Source organism: Megascapheus bottae, chromosome 15 (assembly GCF_031878675.1).
Source record: "Megascapheus bottae isolate mThoBot1 chromosome 15, mThoBot2.hap1, whole genome shotgun sequence".
NCBI classification, from domain to species: domain Eukaryota; kingdom Metazoa; phylum Chordata; class Mammalia; order Rodentia; family Geomyidae; genus Megascapheus; species Megascapheus bottae.
In genome coordinates, this window is record NC_143523.1 from 28,333,443 (window position 1) to 28,358,988 (window position 25,546).

The 25,546-nt window shown below is 43.1% G+C and overlaps 2 protein-coding genes across 2 annotated transcripts in view; one reads left to right on the forward strand and one right to left on the reverse strand.

Annotated features, from left to right (window-relative positions):
- Positions 1–15,794, reverse strand: part of Btaf1 (B-TFIID TATA-box binding protein associated factor 1) — an 80,497-nt gene extending 64,703 nt beyond the window's left edge. Inside the window, exons 1-4 of the mRNA XM_090346271.1 lie at positions 15,515–15,794; positions 9,432–9,555; positions 6,196–6,310; positions 2,647–2,793 (exon numbers count right to left, since the gene is read on the reverse strand). Of these exons, the coding sequence (XP_090202397.1) occupies positions 2,647–2,793; positions 6,196–6,310; positions 9,432–9,555; positions 15,515–15,528 (400 nt within the window). The 5' untranslated portion in view covers positions 15,529–15,794. The remainder of the gene's footprint in view (positions 1–2,646; positions 2,794–6,195; positions 6,311–9,431; positions 9,556–15,514) is intronic.
- Positions 15,795–22,370: 6,576 nt separating this feature from the next.
- On the forward strand, positions 22,371–23,172 carry Fgfbp3 (fibroblast growth factor binding protein 3). The gene has a single exon (XM_090346927.1). It carries the CDS (start codon positions 22,371–22,373, stop codon positions 23,160–23,162), a length of 792 nt encoding a protein of 263 aa, XP_090203053.1. The 3' UTR covers positions 23,163–23,172.
- The last annotated feature ends 2,374 nt before the right edge of the window (positions 23,173–25,546 follow it).

Sequence of the window (25,546 nt, forward strand, 5' to 3'; positions counted from 1 at the left end):
TGTGTGTGGGTGGTGTGGCTTGAACTCTGGCCCTAAGGCGCAGTCCCTCAGCTCTTCAGCTCAAGGCTACCACCCTACCCCTTGATCATCAGCACCACTTCCCGTTTTCTAGAGGTTAATTAGAGTCTGGGGTCCTATCATGTCTAATAAAGATGAAAGACATTTTATTTTAGTGGCATTTACATAAAGAAAGACTAGATTGACCACAAATCATAAATTATACTGAGTGATATTTGCTGGGTAAAGGACTAGTGATTAGTATAATTGTTGAAGTAGGTTAGCTATTAATAAAAGAGTTGAGCAAACAATGTGAGGAATGAAAAATCAACAGTTCAGGCAGAATTTACAATAAAGTATATTATGTATTTGATTACAAAAAAAAGTCTCAGGTTCTTTTCTGCCTGGGCTGGCTTTGAACCTTGATCCTCAGATCTCAGCCTCCTAAGTGCCTAGGATTACATGAGCCACCACGCCCAGATCTGGCTCCCAATAATATTAACATCCCATAAACTGTATCTACTATTGCCAACTTGTGACTGGAAAATGTTGTTCTAATTACAAAAGCATTCTATTTTTCATTGATATCTATCAATACACTGTCAATTATTATGCAATTATATCACATAAAAACTATATTATGGGCCGAGAGTTTGGCCTAGTGGTAGAGTGTTTGCCTAGCATGCACGAAGACCCGGTTTGATTCCTTGGTACCACATACTTAGAAAGAGCCAGAAGTGGTGCTGAGGCTCAAGTGGTAGAGCTCTAACCTTGAGAAAAATCTAAGGACAGTGCTCAGGCCCTGAGCTTAAACCCAGGACTGGCAAAAAAAAAAAAACACCTATATTATATGAAATGTGTAAATATATCAAATAAGATTTCCCCTTATGAAAATAAACCTATTTTTCATATATATATATACATATGTGTGTATACATACATACATATACATATTTGTACATGTGTGTGCGCACTTGCACATTTGTCAGGAAGAGAAAAATGGGTAGTTGATGATTAAAAAATACAACCCATTTCAGTTTTGTAAGATGAAAAGACTGCAACAATAGGAATGTAGTTAAGACCACTTAAATACTTAAGAATAAGATGGTAAGTTTTATATTGTACGTATTTTAGTACAATTTAAATAACCTGCCAGGCAAAGTAGTACTCATCTATAATCTCGGCTACTCAGGAAGGTAGATCACAAGTACCAGACCAGTCTGGACAACATAATGAGACTTCCATGTCAGGAAGAGAAATAAACCGAAAATCCAACATATTTTATAATAGTAATAAATATTATTTAGGAGAGTAAAAGTAATTGTAAGTATGGTACAACATGGGATAAATTTTAATAATATTCTGCTAAGTAAAAGGAATTCCACTTAATGTGAATTGTTCAGAATAGGTGTAATCTACAGACAGAATGTAAACTAATGATTGCTTAGAGCTAGAGAGGAAAAGGAGGTCAGTAGAGGAATAAAAGGGTGACATGTAAAGGACCTGAGATTTCCTTCACAAGCTTGCTTATTAGTGCTCTAACACTTAAGTCTTGTCTCCAGTCATGCTGGTGAATTGGCGATGGAGTCTCTCAGACTTTTCTGAATGGATTGGCTTTGAATCACAATCTTCTATCAGCGTCATAAACAATTAGGATTACAGATATAAGCCAGCAGCACTAGCTGGGGTTTCTCTCTGAGGTGATAAAAATATTCTAGGTAAGTGCCAGTGGCTCATGTCTATAATCCTAAGCTACTCAGGAGGCTGAGATATGAGGATCGTGGTTCAAAGCCAGTCAGAGCAAGAAAGTTTATGAGACTATGCTCTCCAATTATCAACAGAGAAAACGAGAAGTTGCACCTTAGCTCAAATGGTAGAGTGCTAGCCTTGAGCAAAAGGAGCTCAGGGATAGCACCCAGGTCCTGAGTTCAAACCCCACAATCAACAAAAAAACAAAATAATGGAAAAAAAGCAAGGCAAGTGCCAGGCACAGTGGCTCATGCCTGTAATCCTAGCTACTCCGGAGGCTGAGATCTGAGGATCACGGTCCAAAGCCAGCCCGGGTAATACAAAGCCAAGATACTCTTACCTCCAATTAATCACTAGAAAGCAAGAAGTAGGGCTATGACTCAAGGGTAGGGGAGTTGCCTATAGCTAAAGAGCTCAGGATCAACACCCACACCAGAGTTCAAGCCTCATGACCCCCTCCCAATCCCCCACAAAAAAGCCAAAGCAAATCCAAATGAGAATGAGGCTTTGAGTTCAAGTGCCAGTACTAATATGCACGCACGCACACACATACACATACACATACATATATATATACACACACAAACACACACCAATCATAAAAATTAAAAGACTTTTCAGATTTTGGAATATTACCACAACGTGTACTTACTTTTAAGTCTATTAAATTGAGGTTCAAATTCTTAGGTAACATTAATAAAATTACTGATATGTAGTGCACATTCACTAAGACGAAGAAAATAATCATAGTGTTTGCTGATTACATTTTCCATCCATAACATCTATTTGAAAACGTAGATTTATATTTCATGATATGCTAAATTAGGATGACTGATATTAAAAAGCATACCAAATGATAAAAGCACAAATTTCAGACTTCTCTACAGAATTATTACATACCTGATTTTTCATCTTGGACTTCAAATTCTGCACCAGCAGATCCCAAAAGTGATGCACCATGTTGTAATAATCTACATATATCAAACCTGTCGAAATTTAATCGATCTGTAGGAGACGAATCTTCCATAGAACTTTCTGAGGTTGATTCTAGAAGTTAATTTTAAAATATTGAGTTGACCATATAGCTAAAGTGTAGAACAATAATGTATCAATATGGTGTGTGGCAGTAACATCTTAAGAGAAAAAAAAAAAAGAAATAAGACTACTATAACTTACGATCAATTCTTAGTTATCTATGAATGAATTTTAAAATTGAAATTTTCAGGGCCAGGAGTGTGGCCTAGCAATGGAGTGCTTGCCTAGCATGCATGCGGTCCTGGGTTCAATTCCTTGGTACCACATACACAGAAAAAGCTGAAAGTGATGCCATGGCTCAAGTGACAGAGCACTAGCCTTGAAAAAGCCTAAGAACAGTGTCCAGGCACTGAGTTCAAGTCCCAGGGCTGGAAAAAACAAACAAACAAAAAAGAAAGACAAAAAAATTCAAACATTCCTTTCATTTATTTATTTAGTTAGTTATTTTTTTGTCAGTTGTAAGGTTTGAACTCTGGGCCTGGGAGCTGTCCCTGAACTAGCTTAAGGCTACCACTCTAACACACTGAACCACAGTGTCACTTCTGGTTTTGTGGCGGTTATTTGGAGATCATGGTCTCATGAACTTTCCTGGAAATGAATCTCAAGGAGTTTCATGCCTAGGCTGGCTTTGAATCTTGATCCTCAGATCTCAGCCTCCTGAGTAGTAGGATTATAGGCATGAGCCACAAGCACCCAGCTGAAACATTCCTTTTAGAGCGGCAGAATGTTAGTGGGTTTAACTATTTCCAACTATGAAAACATGTTACATAAAGAAATGCTAGCTGGATGGGGTAGCTCACACCTGTAATTCTAGCTACTCGGGAGGCTGAGATCTGAGGATCAAGGTTCAAAGCCAGCCAGGGCACAAAAGGACCTGAGACTCTTATCTCCAGTTAACCTCTAGAAAACAGTGGGGCTTGGTTCAAGGGTAGGACTGTAGCCTTGAGCTGAAGAGCCCAGGGACAGCACCCAGGCTGAGTTCAAGTCCCATGACCCAGGAAGGAAGGAAAGAAGGAAAGAAGGAAGGAAGAGAGGGAGGGAGGGAGGGAAGAAGGGAGGGAGGGAGGAGAGCAAAGAAAAGAGAGAAAGAAAGATGCTATCCTGGTTGGGAGTTTGGCCTAATGGTAGAGTGCTTGCCTAGCATGCATGAAGACCTGGGTTTCCTTGGTACCACATACATAGAAAAGCTGGAAGTGTTGTTCTGGCTCCAGTGGTGTAGTTCTAGCTTTGAGAAAGCCCAAGGACAGTGATCAGTCCCTCAGGACTGGCAAAAAAAAAAAAAAAAGAAGGAAAAGGAAGGAGGAGGAGGAGGAAGATGAGGACGAGGAAAAAAGGAGGAGGAGGAAGAGGAGAGGGAGGGGGAGGAGAAAAAGAAATGCTATCCTTATGTTGAAATGTATATTAAAGATCAGGCTATTCCCATTTATTAGCATCATGAGTGTACTACAATGCTAAAGTGGGAGACAAGTGGCTCAGTGGTTAAGAGTGCTTGCCTAGTATGCACAAGTACTCGGGTTAGATTCCTCAGTACCATATACACTGAAAAAGCCAGAGTGGCTCAAGTGGTAGAGCTCTAGCCTGCAGAAAGCTTAAGGACAGTGCCCATGCCCTGAGTTCAAGCCCTAGGACTGGCAAAAAAAACAAAAACAAAAAAATACTTTCCATGTAGCTTGGTACATGTGATCATGCCTGTGGTCCTAGCTATTTAGGAAGCTTAGAGCTAAAGATTATTAGTTGAAGCAGACCTGGCAAGACAGTCCATGAAACTCATTTCAAATTCACTGTCAAAAAAACCCAAAAGTGGAGCTGTGGTTCATGTAGTAGAGCACTAGCCCTAAGCAAAAAAAAAAAAAAAAAAAAAAAAAGCTCAAGAATAATACCTGGGCCATAAATTTAAGCCCTAGCACCAGCACCAAAATCTAACAACAAAAAACTGCCCATTAAAATGATTCAGTTACCATACTTAAAGCAAATTATACATTCATTTGAAGCCTGAAAACACAGAATACACATTTTAAAATATAATGTAATTTTTCACTAAAGTAATGGTTTATTTGGCTATTATTTGCAGTATAATTAATCTGCAAACTAGGTATAAACTTAGATTAAGGGAACTCATGAATATTTTACATTTTCCAACAACATTACTATAAATTTCAATGCTAGTATAAGAAGCAATTTAGGGCCATGTATATGGCCTAGTGGTAGAGCGTTGCCTAGCACGCATGAAAATCTGGGTTCGATTCCTTGGTACAATACACAGGAAAAGCCAGAAGTGGTACTGTGGCTCAAATGGTAGAATGGTAGCCTTGAGAAAACCCAAGGACAGTGCTCAGGCCCTGAGTTTAAGCTCCAAGACTGGCAATAATAACAATCATAATAATAACAATAATAGATCAGTAAGAATTTGAATATAATAATGCAAAATAAGTATGGATAATGAGCCAGAAAAAGGTTCTCTTCTAAAACAAGTTGTAACTCCTCTTGGTCACATTAGTACACATTAGTACAGTAAATCAAAAAATTAAGTGCCAACCAATAAAAGCTGAAACTTCAAGCAAGCTAAACCTATGGTATTCAAGTGACTTCAAAATGAATCTGGCCAGGCACTGATGGCTCATGTCTGTAATCCTAGTTACTTATTAGGCTGAGATCAGAGGATGGTTGTTCAAAGCCAGCCTGGGCAAAAAAGCTCGGGACAGTGTCCAATCCCTGAGTTCAAGCCCCAGAATAGGCCAAAAAAAGAAAAGAAACTGATTTATTTAGGGAATTTTTATTGTATGTTATGAGATGAAGTACTACCCAATTCTAGAATCTAAAATAAAGCTTATTAAGATCTTTAAGTCAATTGCAATGGAACATACCTGCATTCAGCTAGTTAGAAGGCAAAAAGGAAGTAATACCGCAATTCAAGGCCAATCTGAACAAAAAGTTGGTGCAACCCTGCAACCGCTATCTCAAATAACAAGCCAGGAGTAGTGTTCCATGTCTGTTATCTAGCTAATTAGGAGGCATAGGTAAAGCGTCGAGATCAGACGATAGCCCAGTCAAAAAGTGAATGTCTAGATGAAAAGGAATTAAAGCTAGAGCTGGAGTCATGAGTATTTGCCTAACAAGCACAAAGCCCTAAGTTCAAACCATAGTACAGTTATTTTTTGTGGCTGGCTTTACTGGGAGTGGGGTATCTGGAGTAACCAAACAAAAAAATAAAAATAAAAACAAACAAACAACAACAAAAAAAATCCAACTACCTTATACATTATTGCAGTCTATCAAGTTTATCATGAAAACTAAGCCTTTAAATAGAAATTATTAAAATATAATTTGATATTACTAAAATAATATTTAAATATAATATTGTTAATTCCATGATTCAGTTTTTTACTTCAAGCTACTTTTTTCACTTAAAGGCACCTTGTTTGGTTCTTGGCACTGGATTCCACTCAGGTACATTTTTCACTATAGCTTCAACAGCTTGTCCTGCAGCAATCCGGGTATCCCAATTTGCACTTCTCAAATAAATCAATACCTTAAAATAATTAGGAAATAAAAGTTATATATATACATATATACATGAAAAGTTTGCTAAAGTACCTAGAACAGGAAAATATAAATTTACTTAATAATTTCATAATTTAGCAGCCCATCAAAACCATAAAATACCTAAGCAATAACAAAATGCATTTATAAAGTTTTATTATCTGATGAAAATATCCACCATCTTAACCATAAGAAACTTCAAACAAAAGAAAACTTACATACATTTTTACAATAGTTTTTTTTTTTTTTGGGAGGGGGGGTCATGGGGCTTGAACTCTAAAAGGTCTGGGTGCTGTCCCTGAGTTCTTCAGCTCAAGGCTACCTACCACCCTACCCCTGGGCCTGAGCATTGTCCCTAAGCTCTTCAGCTTAAGGCTACCACCCTATCTTTGAGCTAAGCACCACTTCCTGTTTTCTAGAGGTTAATTGGAGATAAGAGTCTCAAGTCCCTTTGTGCCCAGGCTGGCTTTGAACCTTGATCCTCAGATCTCAACCTCCTGAGTAGCTAGGATTACAGGCATAAGCCACCACACCCGGCTAATAGCTATTTTTTCTAGTCAGACTCACTGTGTCAACAAAGCTACTTTAATATTCTAAAAGTACATATTTGATTAATCACACCCATTACTTAATGAAGGGTCACAAAAAAGAAAACAAAATACACACACATCTTTAAAAGCTACACACAAGTAGTGAAACAAATTTAGCAAGCTTATATACCATGAGAGAAATGCACAAAGACCATATATCTATATATTAAATGATTAGAAATAAAATTTAAAAAAATAATCCTAGCTGGGTACTTGGCTCACACCTGTAATCTTAACTACTCAGGTGGCTGAGATCTTAGGATCATAGCTTGAAGTCAGTTTGCACAGGCAGTAAAGTCCGTGAGATTCTTATCCACCAACTGGTAGAGTACTACCCTTGAGCAGAAAAGCTCAGGCCCGCAGTTCAAAAATCCCATGCACACTCCCATTCCCCCCCCCCAAAAGAAAAAGAATGGAAACAATCCTATCTGCAAAATCAGAAAGAAAAAATATTTAAGAACAAATAACACTAATAACACTGCTGGGCCAATTGCATGCCTGTAATTCTAACTATTTGGGAGGTTGAGGAGATTTTTTTTTCTCCTGACTATGGGGGACTGAACTCTAGGCGTGGGCATTGTCCCTGAGCTCTTTAGCTCAAGGCTAGTACTTTACCCCCTGAGCCACAGCCCCAATTCCAGTTTTCTGGTGGTTAATTGGAGATAAGAGTCTCTGGACTCATAGACTTTCCTGCCCAGATTAGCTTTTAACTGTGATCTTCAGATCTCCGCCTCCTGAGTAGCCAGGAATGCAGGTATGAGCCACCAGCACCTGGGTGACAAGAAACTTCTTATATATTTCAATTACTACACATTTGAAAACTACTAACTATAATTATTATCTATTAAGAACAAGTTAGATCACTAACAAACCAGATGAACAACTTAGTTCATTACCAAACTGGGTCAATTCAAATTTGTGATATAAAGGTTCTATAACATTAAATTTCTTAAGCAATTAATACTTGATTTTAGCTAAAAAACAACAACAACAACAACAACCAGGTGCCCTCAGTTATGTTTACAATCCTGACTACTCAGACTGAGATCTGAGGTTCAAAGCCAGACAGAGAGAGACAATTCAAAGAGTTTCATATCTCTAATCATCAAAGAGACAGAACTAGAGATTCATGGCTGAAGAAACAAGAATAGGAGGCCAAATGGCCGGGAGTTTGGCTGAGTGGTAGAGTGCTTGCCTAGTATGCACAAAGACCGGGGTTTGATTCCTTGGTACCACATACATAGAACAAAAAAACCGGAAATGGTGCTGAGGCTCAAGCTGTAGAGCTCTAGCCTTGAGTAAGTCCAAGGATAGTGCTCAGGCCCTGAGCTCAAGCCCAGGACTGGCAAAAAAAAAAAAATAGGAGGCCAAGTTCAAGACCCTGTATTAGCAAACGTGCGCACGTGCGCGCATACACACACACTCACACACAAATAGCAAGGGCCAGTGGCTCATGCCTGTAATCCTAACTTCTCAAGAGGCTCAGATATGAAGAGTCCATGAGACTTTTTTTTTTTTTTGGGGGGGGGGTGTCATTTGGGCTTGAACTCTGGGCCTGGGTGCTGTCTCTGAGCATTTCAGCTCAAGGGGTATGGCATTACCCTTGAACTGCCATACCCCTTGAGTCTCAACCCCACTTCCCATTTTCTAGAGGTTAATTGGAGATAAGAGTCTCATGTTCTTTGAGTGCCTGGGCTGGCTCTGAATGGTGATCCCAAAAACTCAGCCTCCTGAGTAGCTAGGATTTCAGGCGTGAGGCGCCATGCCCAGCTTCCAAGAGATTCTTATCTCCAAATAACTACCAGAAAACCACAAGTGACAGTATGACTCAAAGTGGTAGAGCACCAGCTCTAGCAGTATCGGGGACAGTGTCAAGGTTTTGAGTTAAAGCCCAACAACTGACCCAAAAAAACCCCACAACAATCAGAATTGGTAAAATTCTCAAAACTACTTGGAGAACTATTAAATTACTATTACAAATTGTTACTTGAGATGGACTTCTGCAGTGAGTATATCCTAGTGGTAGAGTGCTCACCTAGCAAGCATGCACAAAGCCATAGATTCAATTCCTTGGTACTACATGTACAGAAAAAGCCCTAAGTGGGGGCCGGGAGTTTGGCCTAGTGGTTAAAGTGCTTGCCTAGCATGCATGAAGACCCGGGTTCGATTCCCTGGTACCACATACATACAAAAAAAAAAAAAAGCCAGAAGTGGTGCTGAGGCTCAAGTGGTAGAGCTCTAGCCTTGAGAAAGTCCAAGGACAGTGCTCAGGCCCTGAGCTCAAGCCCAGGAATGGCAAAAAAAAAAAAAAAAAAAAGAAAGAAAGAAAAAGCCATAAGTGGTGCTGTGGCTCAAGTGGCAGAGATCAAGCCTTGAGCAGAATGTCCAAGGACAGTGCCCAGGGCATGAGAGTTCAAGCCCCAGGACCGGGGAAAAAAAAGGTGGACTTCTACCTTTGTTTTATTCCCAATCCATATTCAAGACTCTACAATTATACTAAGAAAAAAAGTGAGTTCTTACTTTAGATAACAGATTATTTAGTTCATGAGGATGAAGCTTCACTACTTCTCCAAGTTGTTGTGCAGCAGCTTTTCTTGTAACTGGAGTAGTGCCAGTATCCAGTAAGATAAAAAGACGATCAAGCCTATAATAAAAAAAAAATAAAATTATAAATCTGGATTATTTCCTCTTAAGTTTGAGTCAGTAAATATGCTGAGTCTTTATGGATAAAGATCTATAATACTGCTGTAGGAGATGCCTAATCATTGTTCTCAAAGTAGAAAAAGGAGAGGAAACAAGAAGACAAGAGTAAGAGAGTATTTGGGGAAATAACAGCTTGGTTTTTCAGGGGACACTTAAGGATGAAAGCCAGTGCCCTCTTGTGGAGACTTCTGCAAGAAAAATAAAGCCAGGGGAGCTGTGGTTCAAGTAGTGTGCACTACTAGCCTTGTGTACAAAATCTCAAGCTCTTAGTTCAAGCCCCAAGACTGGCATATATAAAGTAAAATAAATAAAAACACATCTTCCAGTTTCATATTATGGATGTGAAACTACGCCATGTTATCTTCTTCTAAACAAGAAGATAAATTAACACATTAGCACTAAGAACAAATATGAAGAGGTAAAACATCATCAAAGTCAGGTGCATAAGACCAGGTGTACCTCTCACCCAAAACATGAAACTTTCTGAGAATGGACACTCTACCTTTATATTTGATACCTAAAACATAGAAACCATTCAGTATATAATGAGTAAATGAATGATGAAAAAGTATAACCAAGCTATGCTATTTCCTTCTGGGCATTTTTCCTACCCTCCATCTCTGATTTAAAAAATCTAAAACCTCTTATATAATTTTATTAAAGTAATAATCTGGGAGCCAGGAGTATGGCCTAATGGTAGAGTATTTGCCTAGCAGGTATGAAGCCCTGGGTTCAATTCCTCAGACCAAATACACAGAAAAAGCCAGAAGTGGCACTGTGGCTCAAGTGGCAGAGTATTTACTAGCCTTAAGCAAAGTATCCAAGAACAGTGCCTAGGCCCTGAATTCAAGTCCCAGGACTGGCAAAATACATACACATACACACACACACACACACACACACACACACACACACACACACACACACACACACACACACACACACACACACACACACCTGGCCAGATGCCAATGGCTCATGTCTAGAATCCTTGCTACTCTGGAGGTTGAGAACTGAGGACCAAGATTTGAAGCCAGCCAGGGAGAAAGGGCCTGAGAAGCTTATCTCCAATCAACTATCAAAAAGCCAGAAGTAGAGGGTCCGGGGTTTGGCCTAGTGGTAGAGTACTTGTGTAGCATGCATGAAGACCCGAGTTCAATTCCTCGGCACCACATATATAGAAGAAAGCTGGAAGTGGTGTGGTGGCTCAAGTGGTAGAGCTCCAGCCTTGAGAAAAGTCCAAGGACAGTGCTCAGGTCCTGAGTTCAAGTCCCAGGACTGGCAAAAGAAAATAAGAATAATTACAAGGCTATGTAAGAATAATTACAAGTCAATTCAAATCAAGTGTGTCATCAACAGGCAAATTTAAAAATCCCTTAAAAAATAAAAAGCACGGGGCCGGGAGTTTGGCCTAGTGGTTAAAGTGCTTGCCTAGCATGCATGAAGACCCGGGTTCGATTCCTCGGTACCACATACACAGAAAAAAGCCGGAAGTGGTGCTGAGGCTCAAGTGGTAGAGCTCTAGCCTTGAGAAAGTCCAAGGACAGTGCTCAGGCCCTGAGCTCAAGCCCAGGACTGACAAAAAAAAAAAAGCACTGGTGGTTCATGCCTAATAATCCTAGCTATTCAAGAGGCTGAGATCTAAGATCATGGTCTGAAGCCAGCCCAGGCACAAAAGGCTGAGAGATCATCTCCAATTAACCACCCAAAAGTAACTAAAGTAGAGCTGTGGCACAAAGTGGTAGAGTACTAACCTTGAGCAAAAAAAGCTCAGGGGTAGCTCCTAGGCCTTAAGTTCTATAATCCTAGAATCAGGCACTGATAGCTCATACTATCATCCTAGCTACATGGGAGGCTAAAATGAGGATTATAGTTCTAGGCCAACTAAGCAGAGAACTTTCAAGACTCCATCTCAGTGGAAGAAGCTAGACATAGTGGTACATGCTTGTCATTCTTGCTACACTAACAAGCCTAAAATAGGAAGATTGCACTCCAGGTCCAGGCCCATGCTCAAGTGGGAAGATGGTCCTATCTCCCCAGGAAAGCCAGGTGCTGAGGCTCACCCCTGTACCTAGCTACTAAGGCAGCTGAGATAAGATCTGAGGATCAAGGTTCAAAGCCAGCCCAAGCACTAAAGTCCAAGAGACTCTTATCAGACTCTTATCTCCAATTAACTACCAGAAAACCAGAAGTGGTGCTGTGGCTCAAGGAGTAGGGTAGTAGCCTTGAGCTGAAGAGCTCAGGGACAGGGGCCCAGGCCCAGAGTTCAAGTCCCACAACCCACAAAAAAAAAAAAATCTAACCAGGGGCCAGGAGTGTGGCCTAATGGTAGAGTGCCTGCTCAAGCCCTGAGTTCAAGCTCCAAGACTGGCAAAAAAAAAAACCCTAACACAGACTTCTGTGATTTGTGTCTTTAAAGTGGCTGAGACTAGGACTGTTTCAAAACCGGCAAAAACAGAGAGGTTCCAAAGACCCTATCTCAAAAATAAACAGCAAAAAAATGGCATGGCTCATGTGGTAGGGCAGCATCCTATTGAAGACCTTGTATTCAAACCTCAGTACCACAAAAAAACAATTATTTTAAGTGGCTTACAACTGTAATCCTAGTTATTCAGGAAGCAATCTGAGGGTTGCAGCTCGAAGCCAGACCAAGCAAGAAAGTCCATGAGACTCTTATCTCCAATAAACTACTCAGAAAAAGCCACATGTAGTGCCGTGGCTGAAGTGGTAGAGTACTTGCCTTGAGCACAGAGAAGCTAAGGGACAGAGCCCAGGCTCAGAGTTCAAACCCTAGGATTTGCCCAAAAGAAAAACAGAAGATAAAAAACAAACAAAAAACTATAATCCTGGACAATATTCAAAGCTATATTTTCCTTTTTTTACCCCTACCCCCCTCCTTTTTTTTTTTAAGGCAAAACTGGGCTGGAAGCATAGTCCAAATGGCAGAAAACCAGATTAGCAAGCATGAGGCCCCTGAGTTCAAAGGCCCAGTATCACAAAAAAAAAAAAAAAAAAAAAAAAAAAATCCTTAACAGAAAAGCTATACCTAGGCTTCTGGTGTTGTTGCACATATCTATTATCCCGGGCCAGCATTTGAGAAGTGAAGGCAAAACAACTAACTCAGGGCCCAAAGTGTAGCCTAGTAGTAGAGTACTTGCCTAGGGTGCACGAAGCCCTCACAGAAAAATCTGGAACTGGTGCTGTGGCTCAAGTGGTAGAGTGTTAGCCTTGAGAAAGCTCAAGGACAGTGCCCAAGCCCTGAGTGCAAGCCCAGGACTGGCCAAAAAAAAAAAAGTTCAATCAGCTATACATTAACACCTTGTCTCCTCCTCCTGATTAGCTAGGATTATAGGCATGAGCCACTAGTGCTTGGCTCCAAGGCTACTTCTTTTTTTGTATGTGGCTCATGGAGCTTGAACTCGGCCTAGTGGTAGAATGCTCACCTACCATGCACAAAGCCCTGGGTTCGATTCCTCCGTACCACATACTCAGAAAAAGCCAGATGTGGTGCTGTGGCTCAAATGGCAGAATGCTAGCCTTGAGCAAAAAAAAAAAGTGTCCAAGGACAGGGCCTAGGCCCTGAGTTTAAGTCTCAGAACTGAAAAAAAAGAAAAAGGAAGGAAAGAGGGAGGGAGGGAAGGAGGGATGTGCTTAGTACATAAAGAATAGCTTAAAACTGGGCACTGGTGGCTCACCCCTGTAATCTGAGGATTGCAGTTCAAATCCAGGATAGTGGTTCAAAGGGTAGTCCAGAGAGGAAAGTCCATGAGACTCTATCTCCAATTAACCACCAGAAAATTGGAAATGGAGCTGTGACTTACAGTGGTAGAGTGCTAGTCTTGAAAGGGAAAAGCTCAGGGATGGTGCCCAGTCCCTGAATTCAAGCCCTATGATCACAACCAACAATAACAAAAATCTACAGAAAGGAGCACTACTGTTATTATCATTATTATTTTTTATCTTAATGGAAGCATTCAATTCAGAATTAGATGTCCTGCTGGGTGTTGGTGGTTCACGCCTGCAATGCTAGCTACTCAGGAGGCTCAAAGCCAGCCCAGGCACGAAAGTCCGTGAGACTCTTACCTCCAATTAATCACCAGAAAACCTTGAGCTGAAGAGCTCAGAGACAGGGCCTAAGCCCTGAGCTGAAGCCCTGCTTAGAAAGAGCTAGAAGTGTCAATGTCGCTCAAGTGGTAGAGTACAAGCCTTGAGCACAAAGAGGCTTAAGGACAGTGTCCAGGCCCTGAAGCCTGGGGTGTGTGTGGGGAGGGTGGGGGGATTAGGTGTCCTAAACTTAGTTGGATTAGTTAACCAAAGCAGGTAAGACTTTGTGTAGATGGTATTATTTAGGTCTATAAAGCTACATACAAGCCAGGCCCAGGTGTGCACACCTTAGCTACTAAGGAGGCTGATATGGGGAAGCATGGAGTTCAAAGGCAGAAAAATCTAAGAAACTCCATTTCCCAAAAGGTTAGGTCTAGGTATGTAGTTCAAAAGATGAAGAACCAACCAAATAAGCAAGTCCAGCAAGAGCTGGTCCTGAATTCAAACCTCAATATTGGCCAAAAAAAAAAAAAAAAAAAGCTATACCCAATACTTTGGGAAAAAAATGAAATAAAAAACAAAACAAACAAAAAAAGTCTGCTCTAAAAAAAGAAAGTTCTCATTCCCTTAAACAATGTAACTCAGGAGAAACAAATTTCACACTAAACTTATGTATCAGAGTATCTATGATATGTGAATATGCAGAAACATAAAATACCTCTTGTATTTTCTTTAACTACTGTTCTGTGTTCTGAAATAAGAATTTCCTCACACTGAATGGGTCAACCCATCTATTAAATAAAAATTAGATGTCCTATACTACCGGTACCTAGCAACTCACTTCACTCAACTCCCATGAGCTTCTCCCACACCATTTCATCAGTTATCTAGGGAGTCTGTGAAAGATAGGTTATATCTTTCTTTGCAAAACAGATAAAAGTTCAGCACATAATGTGTTCAAGGAATATATTTAACTGAAGAAAAATGAATGAAAAATACTTATTTTCATTACTTTGTCCTCTGGTCTATGTGTGAAGAGGACCCAAAGCTCTTTCAAAGTTAACCTCATCAACCTAAAGAACTTGGTGAATCTTAATGAACTGAATTACCAGAGAATGCTCCTTACTTACATCGGGCCACCAAAATCTAACCTCTCAAAAGTGCTCAACCCACCTATCGTATGGGGGGAGGGGAGGAGGCCGACACGACTTTCCCGGAGCTACACAGAGAAATGTCTTGTTACTATTTCTCTCGCTTCCTTAAAGACTGCCTACTGATGGACAATATTAGAAAATAATTTCAAGATCTGTGATGTCTTTGGAAAGAAAGCAAACACAATAACCCGTTTAAGATCTCGACATGGAAGAGGGAACGCGTACTGTAAAAGAGACGGGTTAAGCAATCTACCTTTAGGAAGAATATACCCCTCGAGTTGTAAATTAAACATGAGCACCATCACGCTGGACTCTCCGATGATAGTGATCCCAATCCCCATTTCCACCTTCCGACAGTTACTGCCAGGTTGGACCACGAAATGGAGGTTAAGGAAACAGACTTAGGATTCTGAAGACTCCTAGCACTGAAAAGGGGGTAGAGAAACCAGAGAAGAGAAAGGAAGGAACCGCCCTCACGTGCCCAGGTGCCTATTTCACGGGAAAACGACATTCCCGAGCACACCGACGAGGAGTAACCCGGGTCCACCCCACGCCGATCGCGGGGCGAACTCCCAAACTCCGGGCAAGGAGACGCCGGAATCCAGCCAGCGACGACGAGCACGGCTCCGGCTGGCGGCGCGGGGTGGAGACCGGGCCTCGCCCAACCCCTCTTCCCGTCCGCTCATCTCGAGTCAGACCCACCTGGAGACCGCCATGGCCCGGCGCCGGCGGTTCGGAACTCCGCGCGAGCGACGCGCCGCGCCGCCGAGGCGCTAGTTTCCACACAGCGCAGCGGAGCGGCGCAGGCCCAAGCCAGGCAGCTGAGGGGAACTGCCGGGGCGGCGCGGGGCGTCCTGGCCCGAGCCCTCGGGCATCTGCCTAGCCGTCTCCCCGAGCTCGTCCCCTCCGTGGTCGGGGAGCCAAAAGGGTCGGAGACCGAGGCGCCGGCGGCAGCACTCAGACCCGCACGACTTCAAACCCGGTGCCCCCAGCCCCGCTCTTTGCTGACGCAGGCGTCGACACGCCGGGCTGCACGTCAGCGCGCCGGAAGTGACGTCAGCGCTCCGCGCGCGGGGCTGCGCACAGCGAGCACAGGAGACAAGTTGAGGCGTCGCGTGGGCCTGGGCCATTGAGATTCCGGAAAGAGAGTTGTCTGTGCTGATGTGGAAATGGGGTGGGGGTGACCTAAGAGATCTCGCCTCTTAAGACGAGGCAGACATATGAAATGGGGGTCCCACCCGTTTTCTAAAGCGGGAAACAGAAGAATTGGCCAAAGTCCAACACCAGGGTCTCGAATTCCATTCTATTCTGTCCTGAGCCTCCTCTCGACAAGGCGGCGTCTAGACGAGCAAACAGAAGGAGCTTTAGGGCCCTGGTCCGGGTGGCAGTGCCGGTGGGAGGGTCGACAGCGGCTCTGTCCAGGACTTGTTTGGTTTTGCCAGGAGTTGTGTGTAAACCTGCCCATGGTTTTGCTAACGCCAGAACTGGGGCTTGAACTCGCAGGCTGGGCTCTTCCCCTTAACCTTTTCCTCTCGGGGCTAGTGCTCTAACGCTTGAGTCACAGCTCCACCTCCAGCTTTTTTTTTTTTTTTTTGGTGGTGATTAATTGGACAAAAGAGCCTCATGGACTTTCCTGCCTGGGCGGGCTTCATCCTGCAACAGATCTGTGCCTCCTACGTTGCTAGATTACAGGTGTATGTAAGCCACTGTTTTTTCACCCAGTGCAGGCCCTGATTCACTGTAAATTTCATGCTAATAGACCCTACCTACCTAGGCCCATTTTATGGCCACTAACACTTTAATCTTCAGAAAACTTGGTGTGTCATGTTAACTCCTCTGCTCGTAAAACATTCCTTTTGGCTTCTCATCACCTGAAAAGGTTTACATCTCAATCCTTGAGTCTGGTTTTCATTTGTAAAATGAGGTTGATGAATAGCACTGGGAGGGCTATGGCAATAAAATGAGGCTGTGTACTTAGCTTACAAAAACATGGGAAACTATAAAGTAATTAAATATTTGCAGAAAATGTAAGTACCTATATGTAGGCTGCATGAAGTCTCACATAATTAATGAAACAAACCTGTAAGGAAATTTTGGTTGCTGGAGTTGGAGAAGTATGATCTTCTTGTTTTTTAATGGAGTGGGGTGACACAGTGCTAGGGATAGAACCTAGGACTTTAAGCATCTCTGGTAGTGTTTGACCTTCTCTACCGTATCTTAGCCTATAAGCTCTAATTTTCACTTTATAGGTGAGGAAACTAAGCTCTGAGTAATTTGTCTGAGATCCAAGCTAGTAATAATATTTACTGTTAAACCAACAAGTACTTATTTGGACCCTGTGTGTCAGACACTGCAAGGCACTGTTTATATTATTACATAAGATCTGGTTAAGTTGATATTCAGGTATTGTCACATTTTCACACTGGTTTCATTTGATTCTTCATTTATCTCCCACTATCACAACTAAGTTTTGCTGGTTTTGCTGACCAAATACAGCATTCATTTAGCCAAAAATTAAGACTACTACATGAGTGATAAGGGCTTCAAAGAGACCAAAACAATACTGCCTATGGTATTGGCCTATAATCTCAATCTATACTGGGGGGCTGAGGCAGGAGGAATACAAGTTCAGTGTCAGGCTTGACTACTCAAAAAAAAAAAAAAAAAGAGTAGTTAAGGTGCCAGTAGTGCACACTTGTAATCCTACTCAGGAGGCTGAGGTCTGAGGACTGAAGTTCAAAGCCAGTGGATTCAGGGAAGTTTATGACTCTTTTGTTCTTTTTTTGCTGATCAGTCATAGGGCTTGAATTTTGGGCCTGAGCACTATCCCTGAGCTCTTCAGCTCAAGGCTAGCTCCTTAGGCTAGTGCCGGTTCGGTGGCTCACACCTGTAATCTTAGCTACTCAGGAGGCTGAGATCTGAGGATCAGGGTTCAAAGCCAGCCTGGGCAAAAAAGCACCTGAGACTCTTATCTCCAATTAACCTCTAGAAAATGGGAAATGGGGCTTGGCTCAAGGGTAGGGTAGTAGCCTAGAGCTGAAGACTTCAGGGACACACCCCAGGCCCAGGGGTAGGGTGGTAGCCTTGAGCTGAAGAGTTCAGGGACAACACCCAGGCCGAGGTCAAGTTCCATGACACCTCCCAAAAAATAATAAACAGAAAGAGCCAAAATGGCACTGTGGCTAGTCTTAAGCAAAAGAAACTCAGAGATAGTGCCCAGGCCATGAGTTCAAGTCCCATGACTAACTAGTACACACACACAACACACACACATACACACACACACACACACACACACACACTAAAAAACCGGTTAAAACAGTAACTTTTATGGGTTTATGGTAGTTCACATACATAATCAAGACACCTGTTGATGTTGGGGACCTGCCCAGAACTACATACTCTGCAACCACAGAGTATGAAGAAAAAAACAGCAACAATCCAATGGGTGGAAGCTGGTAGTTTTGTTTGCTGAAATAGGATTTATGTTTTTGCTGGCACTTGGGCTTGAACTCATGGCCCAGGTACTATCCCTGAGCCTATTTGTGCTCTACCACTTGAGTGATAGCATTGCTTCCAACTTTTACTGAGGAGTTTATTGGAGATAAAGAGTTTCAGGGGGACTGGGAGTTTGGCCTAGTGGTAGAGTGCTTGCCTAGCATGTGTGAAGACCCGGGTTCAATTCCTCCGTCCCACATACATAGAAAAAAGCCAGATGTGGTGCTGAGGTTTAAGTGGTAGAGCTCTAGCCTTGAGAAAGTCCAAGGACAGTGATCAGGCTCTGAGCTCAAGCCCAGGACTGGCAAAAAAAAAAAAAAAAAAAAAAAAAAAGAGTTTCAGGGACTTTCTTACCTGGTCTGGCTTGAAACTGTGATCCTTGCATTTCAGCCTCCTGAATAGATAGGATTATAGGCGTGAGCCATCAGCTCCCAGCTAGGACACATTTAAATCTTTTTTTTGGTGGGGTGGGTCAACATGGGACTTGAACTCTGGGCCTGGGTGCTGTCCCTGAGCTCTTCAGCTCAAGGCTGGTGCACTACTGCTGGGCCTCTGCATTGTCCCTGATTTTTTTCAGCTCAAGGCTACCACCCTAACCCTTGAGCAACAGTGCCACTTCTGCCTTTCTAGTGATTAATTGGGGATAAGAGTCTCACGGACTTTTTAGTGCCCCAGCTGGCTTTGAGTCTCAATCCTTAGCTCTCAGCCTCGTGAGTAGCTAGGATTATAGTTGTGAGCCACCGCTCCCGGATTATTTTTTTTTTTAAGTAGCTATTGGTAGTTTTTATTTCATTTTTTTAAAAATTGCATTTTATTGTTGGGATAAATACAGGGCAGTTTACATTTATCAGGTTGGCTTAATCTTTTTTTTTTTTTTTTTGCAAGTCCTGGGGCTTGAACTCCAGACCTCAACACTGTCCTTGGGCTTTCTCAAGGCTAGAACTCTACCACTGGAGCCACAACACCACTTCTGGCTTTTTCTCTGTATGTGGTACCTAGGATCCAGCCCAGGGCTTCACGCATATTAGGCAAGCACACAACCACTAGGCCACACTCCTAGCCCTCATTTTAATATTCTGTCTATTTTCTTTCCTCCTAAAAGATAGCAGAAGATTTTTTTTCATTTAATACGAGGGTAAAATCACAACTTTTTGGAATAAAGTTTTCCTTACCATTATAGTCCTACTGATTTTTCTGTTTCTAGATGCTGTAAGAGAAGTAAGGAAATACTGCACTTTGAGAAGAGCACAGCCAACAGACCTAGTGCATATGAAAATTCACAGAGGAAACTTTTTTGGTGTCGATTTTTTTTCATATATTTTTATTGTAATTAATAGAAGGGTTACATTATATTCGCCAGATAGAAGGTGCATTACTTCACATACATTGATACCCTCTCTCATGTCTTGGTCCCCATTTCCCTCCCCCCCTCGATTTTTTTTTTTTTTTTTTTTTGCCAGTCCTGAGGCTTGAAAACTCAGGGCCTGGGCACTGTCCTTGAGCTTTCTCAAGGCTACCACATAAGCCACACAGCACCACTTCTGGCTTTTTCTATGTATGTGGTAACTAAGGAATCAAACCCAGGACTTTGTGCATGCTAGGCAAGCTCGCTACCATTAGGCTAAACTGGCTTCCCAAATACATCTTTCTATCTCTGAAGTTTTTATGATACTTATTTTGGCTAGTGTTGAGCTATCTGGTTACCCATATTACTTAGCTGCTCAAAGAACTACTGAACAAAGGAATGTTTAAAACTCAAGCAGACACTGGGCATGGTGGCTCATGCCTGTAATCCTAGCTACTCAGAAGGCTGAGATCTGAGGATCTAGGTTCAAAGCCAGCCCAGGCACAAAAGAACTTGAGACTCTTATCTCCAGTTAACTACTAGAAAATTGGAAGTGGCACTGGGTGTTAGCCTTGAGTTGAAGAGTTCTAGTGCCATGACTGACAAAAACAACAACAACAACAAAAAAAAAAACCTCAAGCAGAAAATACTAATAAGGTCAAAAAGTTTATGGAAGAGAATGAAAATTTTAAATAGAAACCTAATTTTTTCATAAATATGTAAGTGTTATTGGCATCCCAAAGGAGTGGCCATACTGGTTTTCAGCATCAAAAACATTTTTTACCTGTAATTCAAGCACTGGCGAGACTGAGGCAGTCAGATCCAAAAGTTCAAGGCCAGCTTGGACTACATAGTGAGTTTAAGTCCAGTCTAGGATACAGAGGCCTTATCCTTGCCATCATTTTAAAAAAGTACCTTTCCTGCCTGGTGCCTGTGGCTCATGCCTATAATCCTAGATACTCAAGAGGTTAAGATCTGAGGATAGCAATTCAAAACCAAACCAGACAAGAAATTCCATGAGACTCATATCTCAAATTAATTGCCAAAAAGCAGATGTGGAGCAGTGGCCCAAGTAGAGCTCTAGCCTTGAGCAAAAAACCTCAGGGACAGTGCCTGGCCTTTATTTCAAGCCCCAGGACCAGAACACAAAAATATCTTTCCTTTCTTAGTATGTCATAGCACACCTGTGTGCATTTACTTTTCTTTGAGAACAATGCTATTAACAGCAAAGCATGGGAACATCTCATAATTCTAACTTTAGATAAACTTTTCATGGTAATTAGGGAAAATACCACAAGATGTCACTCGTTAGCTGAAAATGGATTCCAGTTCCATCCAGTATCTGATAAAATAAGCAGTGCCACAGCAACAGAACAAAAGCCTGTGATTACTCACTGGTGCTTTGCGCATACAAATAATAGGGAATTTATTTATTTACTTATTTTTGTTTTGTGTTTTGAAAAGACAAGGTTCCATTTGTGTAATGGACTAATTATTTACTGCTCTAACCAATTTTTTTTTTCTCCTTTTCTTATTCTGGTACTGGGGTTTGAACTTAGTGTCTTGATGATGCTATGTCAGTCTAGACAAGTATTCTACCACACATTAATTTACACTAGTCCTGAGTCCAAACCTGGTATTACTATATATATGTATATATATATATGTATATATATATATATAAAACAATTGTTTAAACACTCTGGTTTATCCTAGTGATTGTTGTTTGTTTCGTTCTATCTAAGGATTAAAGCTTAGTTCTTTTGTTTGAGCTTCATTTTGGGACAATTTACTTATGTAAAAGTAAAGAGAGAGGGGCCGGGAGTTTGGCCTAGTGGGTAAAGTGCTTGTCTAGCATGCGTGAAGACCCGGGTTCGATTCCTTGGTACCACATACATACCAAAAAAAAGCTGGAAGTGGTGCTGAGGCTAAAGTGGTAGAGCTCTAGCCTTGAGAAAGTCCAAGGACAGTGCTCAGGCCCTGAGCTCAAGCCCAGGACCGGAAAAAAAAATAAAAGTAAAGAGAGATTTGTTAAAACTGCAAGATTATTTTAAACAGTGGGAAAAGAACAAGATTTCTATTTCATGTTTCAGGCAGTACTGCTCTCTCAGTGTGTATGGGTCCCTTGACTGTGGGAAGCTCAATGCAAGAGGAGTTTGGGAGGGGCGTAGTAGAGGTGGGGCTTTCCCTCCCATTGATTACCCGTTCATTCACTGGGAAGCAGCTCAAACAGGCTAATCGCCTATTCAGTCTTTCCCGCTACGCTAATCAAGTTCTGCCACCTGGCTCACAAGTCGGTAAGTCCAAAGTGCAGTAAAAGTTGCACGCGCCCGAAAAGTTAATCGAAGATGATTTTGTAGCCAGTGCATTGGAAATGGAGAGGGTGGAGGAGCTGAAAAAGTGGCAACTATCGAACCCCCTCGTACCTGGGGGAAGAAATCTCAAAAGCACAAGTAGTTCTTTTCAAATAACCATTTTTGATTGTGGGAAACTGGAAGGCTCTGTAGAAAAGCCCCTCTGAAGCTGCGGCTGCCCGTGGGGGAAGTGGGTTTGCCGGGAAGTCTGGGGGGGGAGTTCGCAGGCTCCCGGCCGGGGACCCGGTGGGTAGCAGTGTCTGTGCCTTCACCCGCAGATCTGGGATACTCCTCGCCTGGCGTGGCCTACACTGGAAACACGCAGGAAAACCCAGACGCCTGGATGCTGACTCCGCAGACCATGCGTCCTCCGAGGGCGCGAGCATGGTTCCCGGCGCTGCTGCTGCTGCTGCTGCTGGCGTCCGGCTGCCTCCTCGCGGAGGCCCGGAGGGACAGGGGGGCAGCTGGCAGCCCGGTGCAATCGGCCTCCAGTCCGGGGGCAGGCGGTTCCTCGGGTCGCTTCGTGAGTCCGGAGCAACACGCGTGCAATTGGCAGCTCCTGCTGCCCAGCCCCGGAGCCAAAGCCAGCAGCGAACTGGCACTGCGCTGCCAGGGCCCGGACGGGACGCGCCGGCAGTGCGCCTTCCGCGGGGAGCCGGAGCGCTGCGCCGCCTACGGAGCCCGCCGCTCGCATTACTGGAAGCAGGTGCTGGGCGCGCTGCGCAAGAGGGGGCGGCCTTGCCACGACCCCACGCCCCTCCACGCCCGCGTGTGCGCCGGAAAGAAGGGCCAGGGCGCCCAGCTGCGCCTGATCACCACCGCCACCCTGCCCGCCGGCCCCACCACTGCGGCCCCGCGCCTCCCTGGGGAGCCCAGGCTCAAGGCCAGGAGCCAGGGGCGACCCCGGCCTCTCGCTCCGGGCCCCAAGGCTCCGGCCCCGCCTTCCCCTAGCGCGCCACCCCGAGGAAAACCTTCCGAGAGGAAGATCAAAGGGGGCAAGAGGAAGATGGCCTCGGATCCCGTGCGGGAGCGACCCATGGCCACGGGGCCCGACCCGGATGGGCTGGAGGAGAACGCCGAGCTCACCCAGACCTACTGCGCCGAGAAGTGGCACTCGCTCTGCAACTTCTTTGTCAATTTTTGGAACGGTTGAGGCTGCGATGTGGAAGAGACGGGGGCGGGGGAGGAGGGAGTGGGAGCACCCAGGGCAGGGAGGCTCCGGGCATCTTAGAACGCAGGGGGACCAGGATAGCAAGGGGAGAGGGAGTCCAGACTCTAGGATGGGGTAAGGGGGGGGAGGGTAGGGTGAAAGTATAAGCGGTGTGGAGAGTACGACAAAGCATTCAAAAATATCGAAGGGTTTCAATTCTGATGAGGAACAGGCTAGTAGGAACACATGGCCATGTGCAAAAACTGTAGACTCTGGAGAGAGATGGGTACAAAGAAAGACTGAGAAAAATCGTAAGCAGTAGATAACCTGAGCGAGGCTCAATGTCTTCTCACCAATTCAATTGGCAAAGTGACCGGCTTGTTTGTTTTCCTTTTCCAGATTGGTATGAACCTAGGCAGCTTGATGTCATAGGAAACGTCTGTGGAACTAGAAGCCTTGTAGGTCACAAATGAAATCTAAGAAAAGATATTCATGTAATTGCTGCATTTTATGCAATGATATCTAATTTTATTTAATTTTTTACTGTTTGCTGGTACTGGGGCTTAAACTTAGGGCCTGGACTCTGACCCTGAGTCTCTCTCTGCTCAAAGCTAGCACTCTACCGCTTGAGCCACAGCATCACTTATGGCTTTTTCTGAGTAGTTTATTGGAGATAAGAGTCTCAGGGACTTTGCTGCCTGAGCTGGCTTTGAACCGTGATCCTCAGATCTCAGTCTCATGAATAGCTAGGATTATAGGCATGAGCTACCGGCACCTGGCAACATCTAACAATTTCAACTTTCTAAATTCAGAAGTGAATTGTAAAAGTTCAGTGCCTTGTAAGTCTTTCTAAAAAATAAAATTCTTTATAATTGATCCTTCTTCTAAAGAAGCTAAAATATAAATATGTATCAGTCATTTTGACCATGATGTCTACTGTGCTTAACTGTTGATTTCATTTTTAATGTGATTGACTTTGTACTTGTTTAGTGCTCAATAAAAATGGCATAGCTAGATTTAAAGAACTGGAAAAGCAGTGGAAACTGCCTCTGTCTTTGGTCTACTTCCAAGTATTCTCTCACTCTCTCTCTGTCTCTGTCTCTCTGTCTCTGCCTCTGTCTCTCTTTCTCTCTGTGTCTCTGTCTCTGTCTCTGTCTGTCTGTCTGTCTCTCTCTCTCTTGGGCTTGAACTCAGGGTCTGGATGCTCTCCTTGCTCTTTTTGCTCAAAGATAGTGCTCTATTACCTTGAGCACCTCTGAGTAGTTAATTGGAGATAAGAGTTTCACTCACTTTCCTGCACAAGCTGGCTTTGAACGTCTATCCTCAGATCACTACCTTCTGAATATCTAGGATTACAGGTGTGAACCACTAGCACCCTGGCATACTTCCAAGTACTCTTAAATAAGATGTTTGTATTTTGAGATAGAGTCTCTCTGAGATAGGGTCCAAGCTGGCCTTGAACCCATTATCCTCCTGCCTCCACCTCAAAGTGCTGTGATTACAGGTGTACACCACCATAGACAGCGCTCTATTACTTGAGCTAAGCCCCCAATCTTGAATTAAGTTCTTCAGTACACTTTGAATTGTTGGAAGGATAAATGAGTAGGAAAGGCGTTAGCTCTGCAAAGCTTGGAGAAATTTTCAGACACGTCTGTAGAGAGCCCTAGCAGATGGCTCAAACTCTCTTACCTAGTTGCGTGTGTGTGTGTGTGTGTGTGTGTGTGTGTGTGTGTGTCTATGTCTGTATTCATGCCAGTACTGTGACTTGAACTCTGGGATTTGAGTGCTATCATTAGATTTTGGACCCAAGGCCAGAATTCTCCCATTTGAGCCACAACTCTTTTTTTTTTTTTTGGTGGTGGTTAATTGGAGACAAGAGTCTCACAGACTTCCCTGCCTGTCTGGCTTCAAATCAGGATCCTCGGCTATCATCCTCCTGAGTAGGCTTATAGGCATGAGCAGTGGCACCCGGCTCCTGTGGTGGGTTCTGAAAATGCTGCTGCTGGACGTGGTCAGATAACTGCACTCCTCACAGCAGATGGTCACTAAAGAAGTGAGCAACTCACTCCCACAGTTGTTATAAAAGATTAACTTTTGGCTGGCATATTAGTTGGGGGTTTTTTCCACTATCTTTGAAACGTATTACAGCTAAAGCCAAGAGAAGTATAGACAAAGGAAATGCCTATACTCTTGGTTTTACCACTAATCACTATATCAATTTCATCTCTCTAATCCTTGTACTTTCCCCAAAGGGTTGTTGGAGCATTAGATGTCATGCTCAAATAAATCTCATGTGAGCACGCTGTTGAGCATATGATAAAGAAATACATGGTTAGTGTTCCCCTGTCTTTTTGTATACCAATACAGGTACCTAAAAGGGGCTTCAA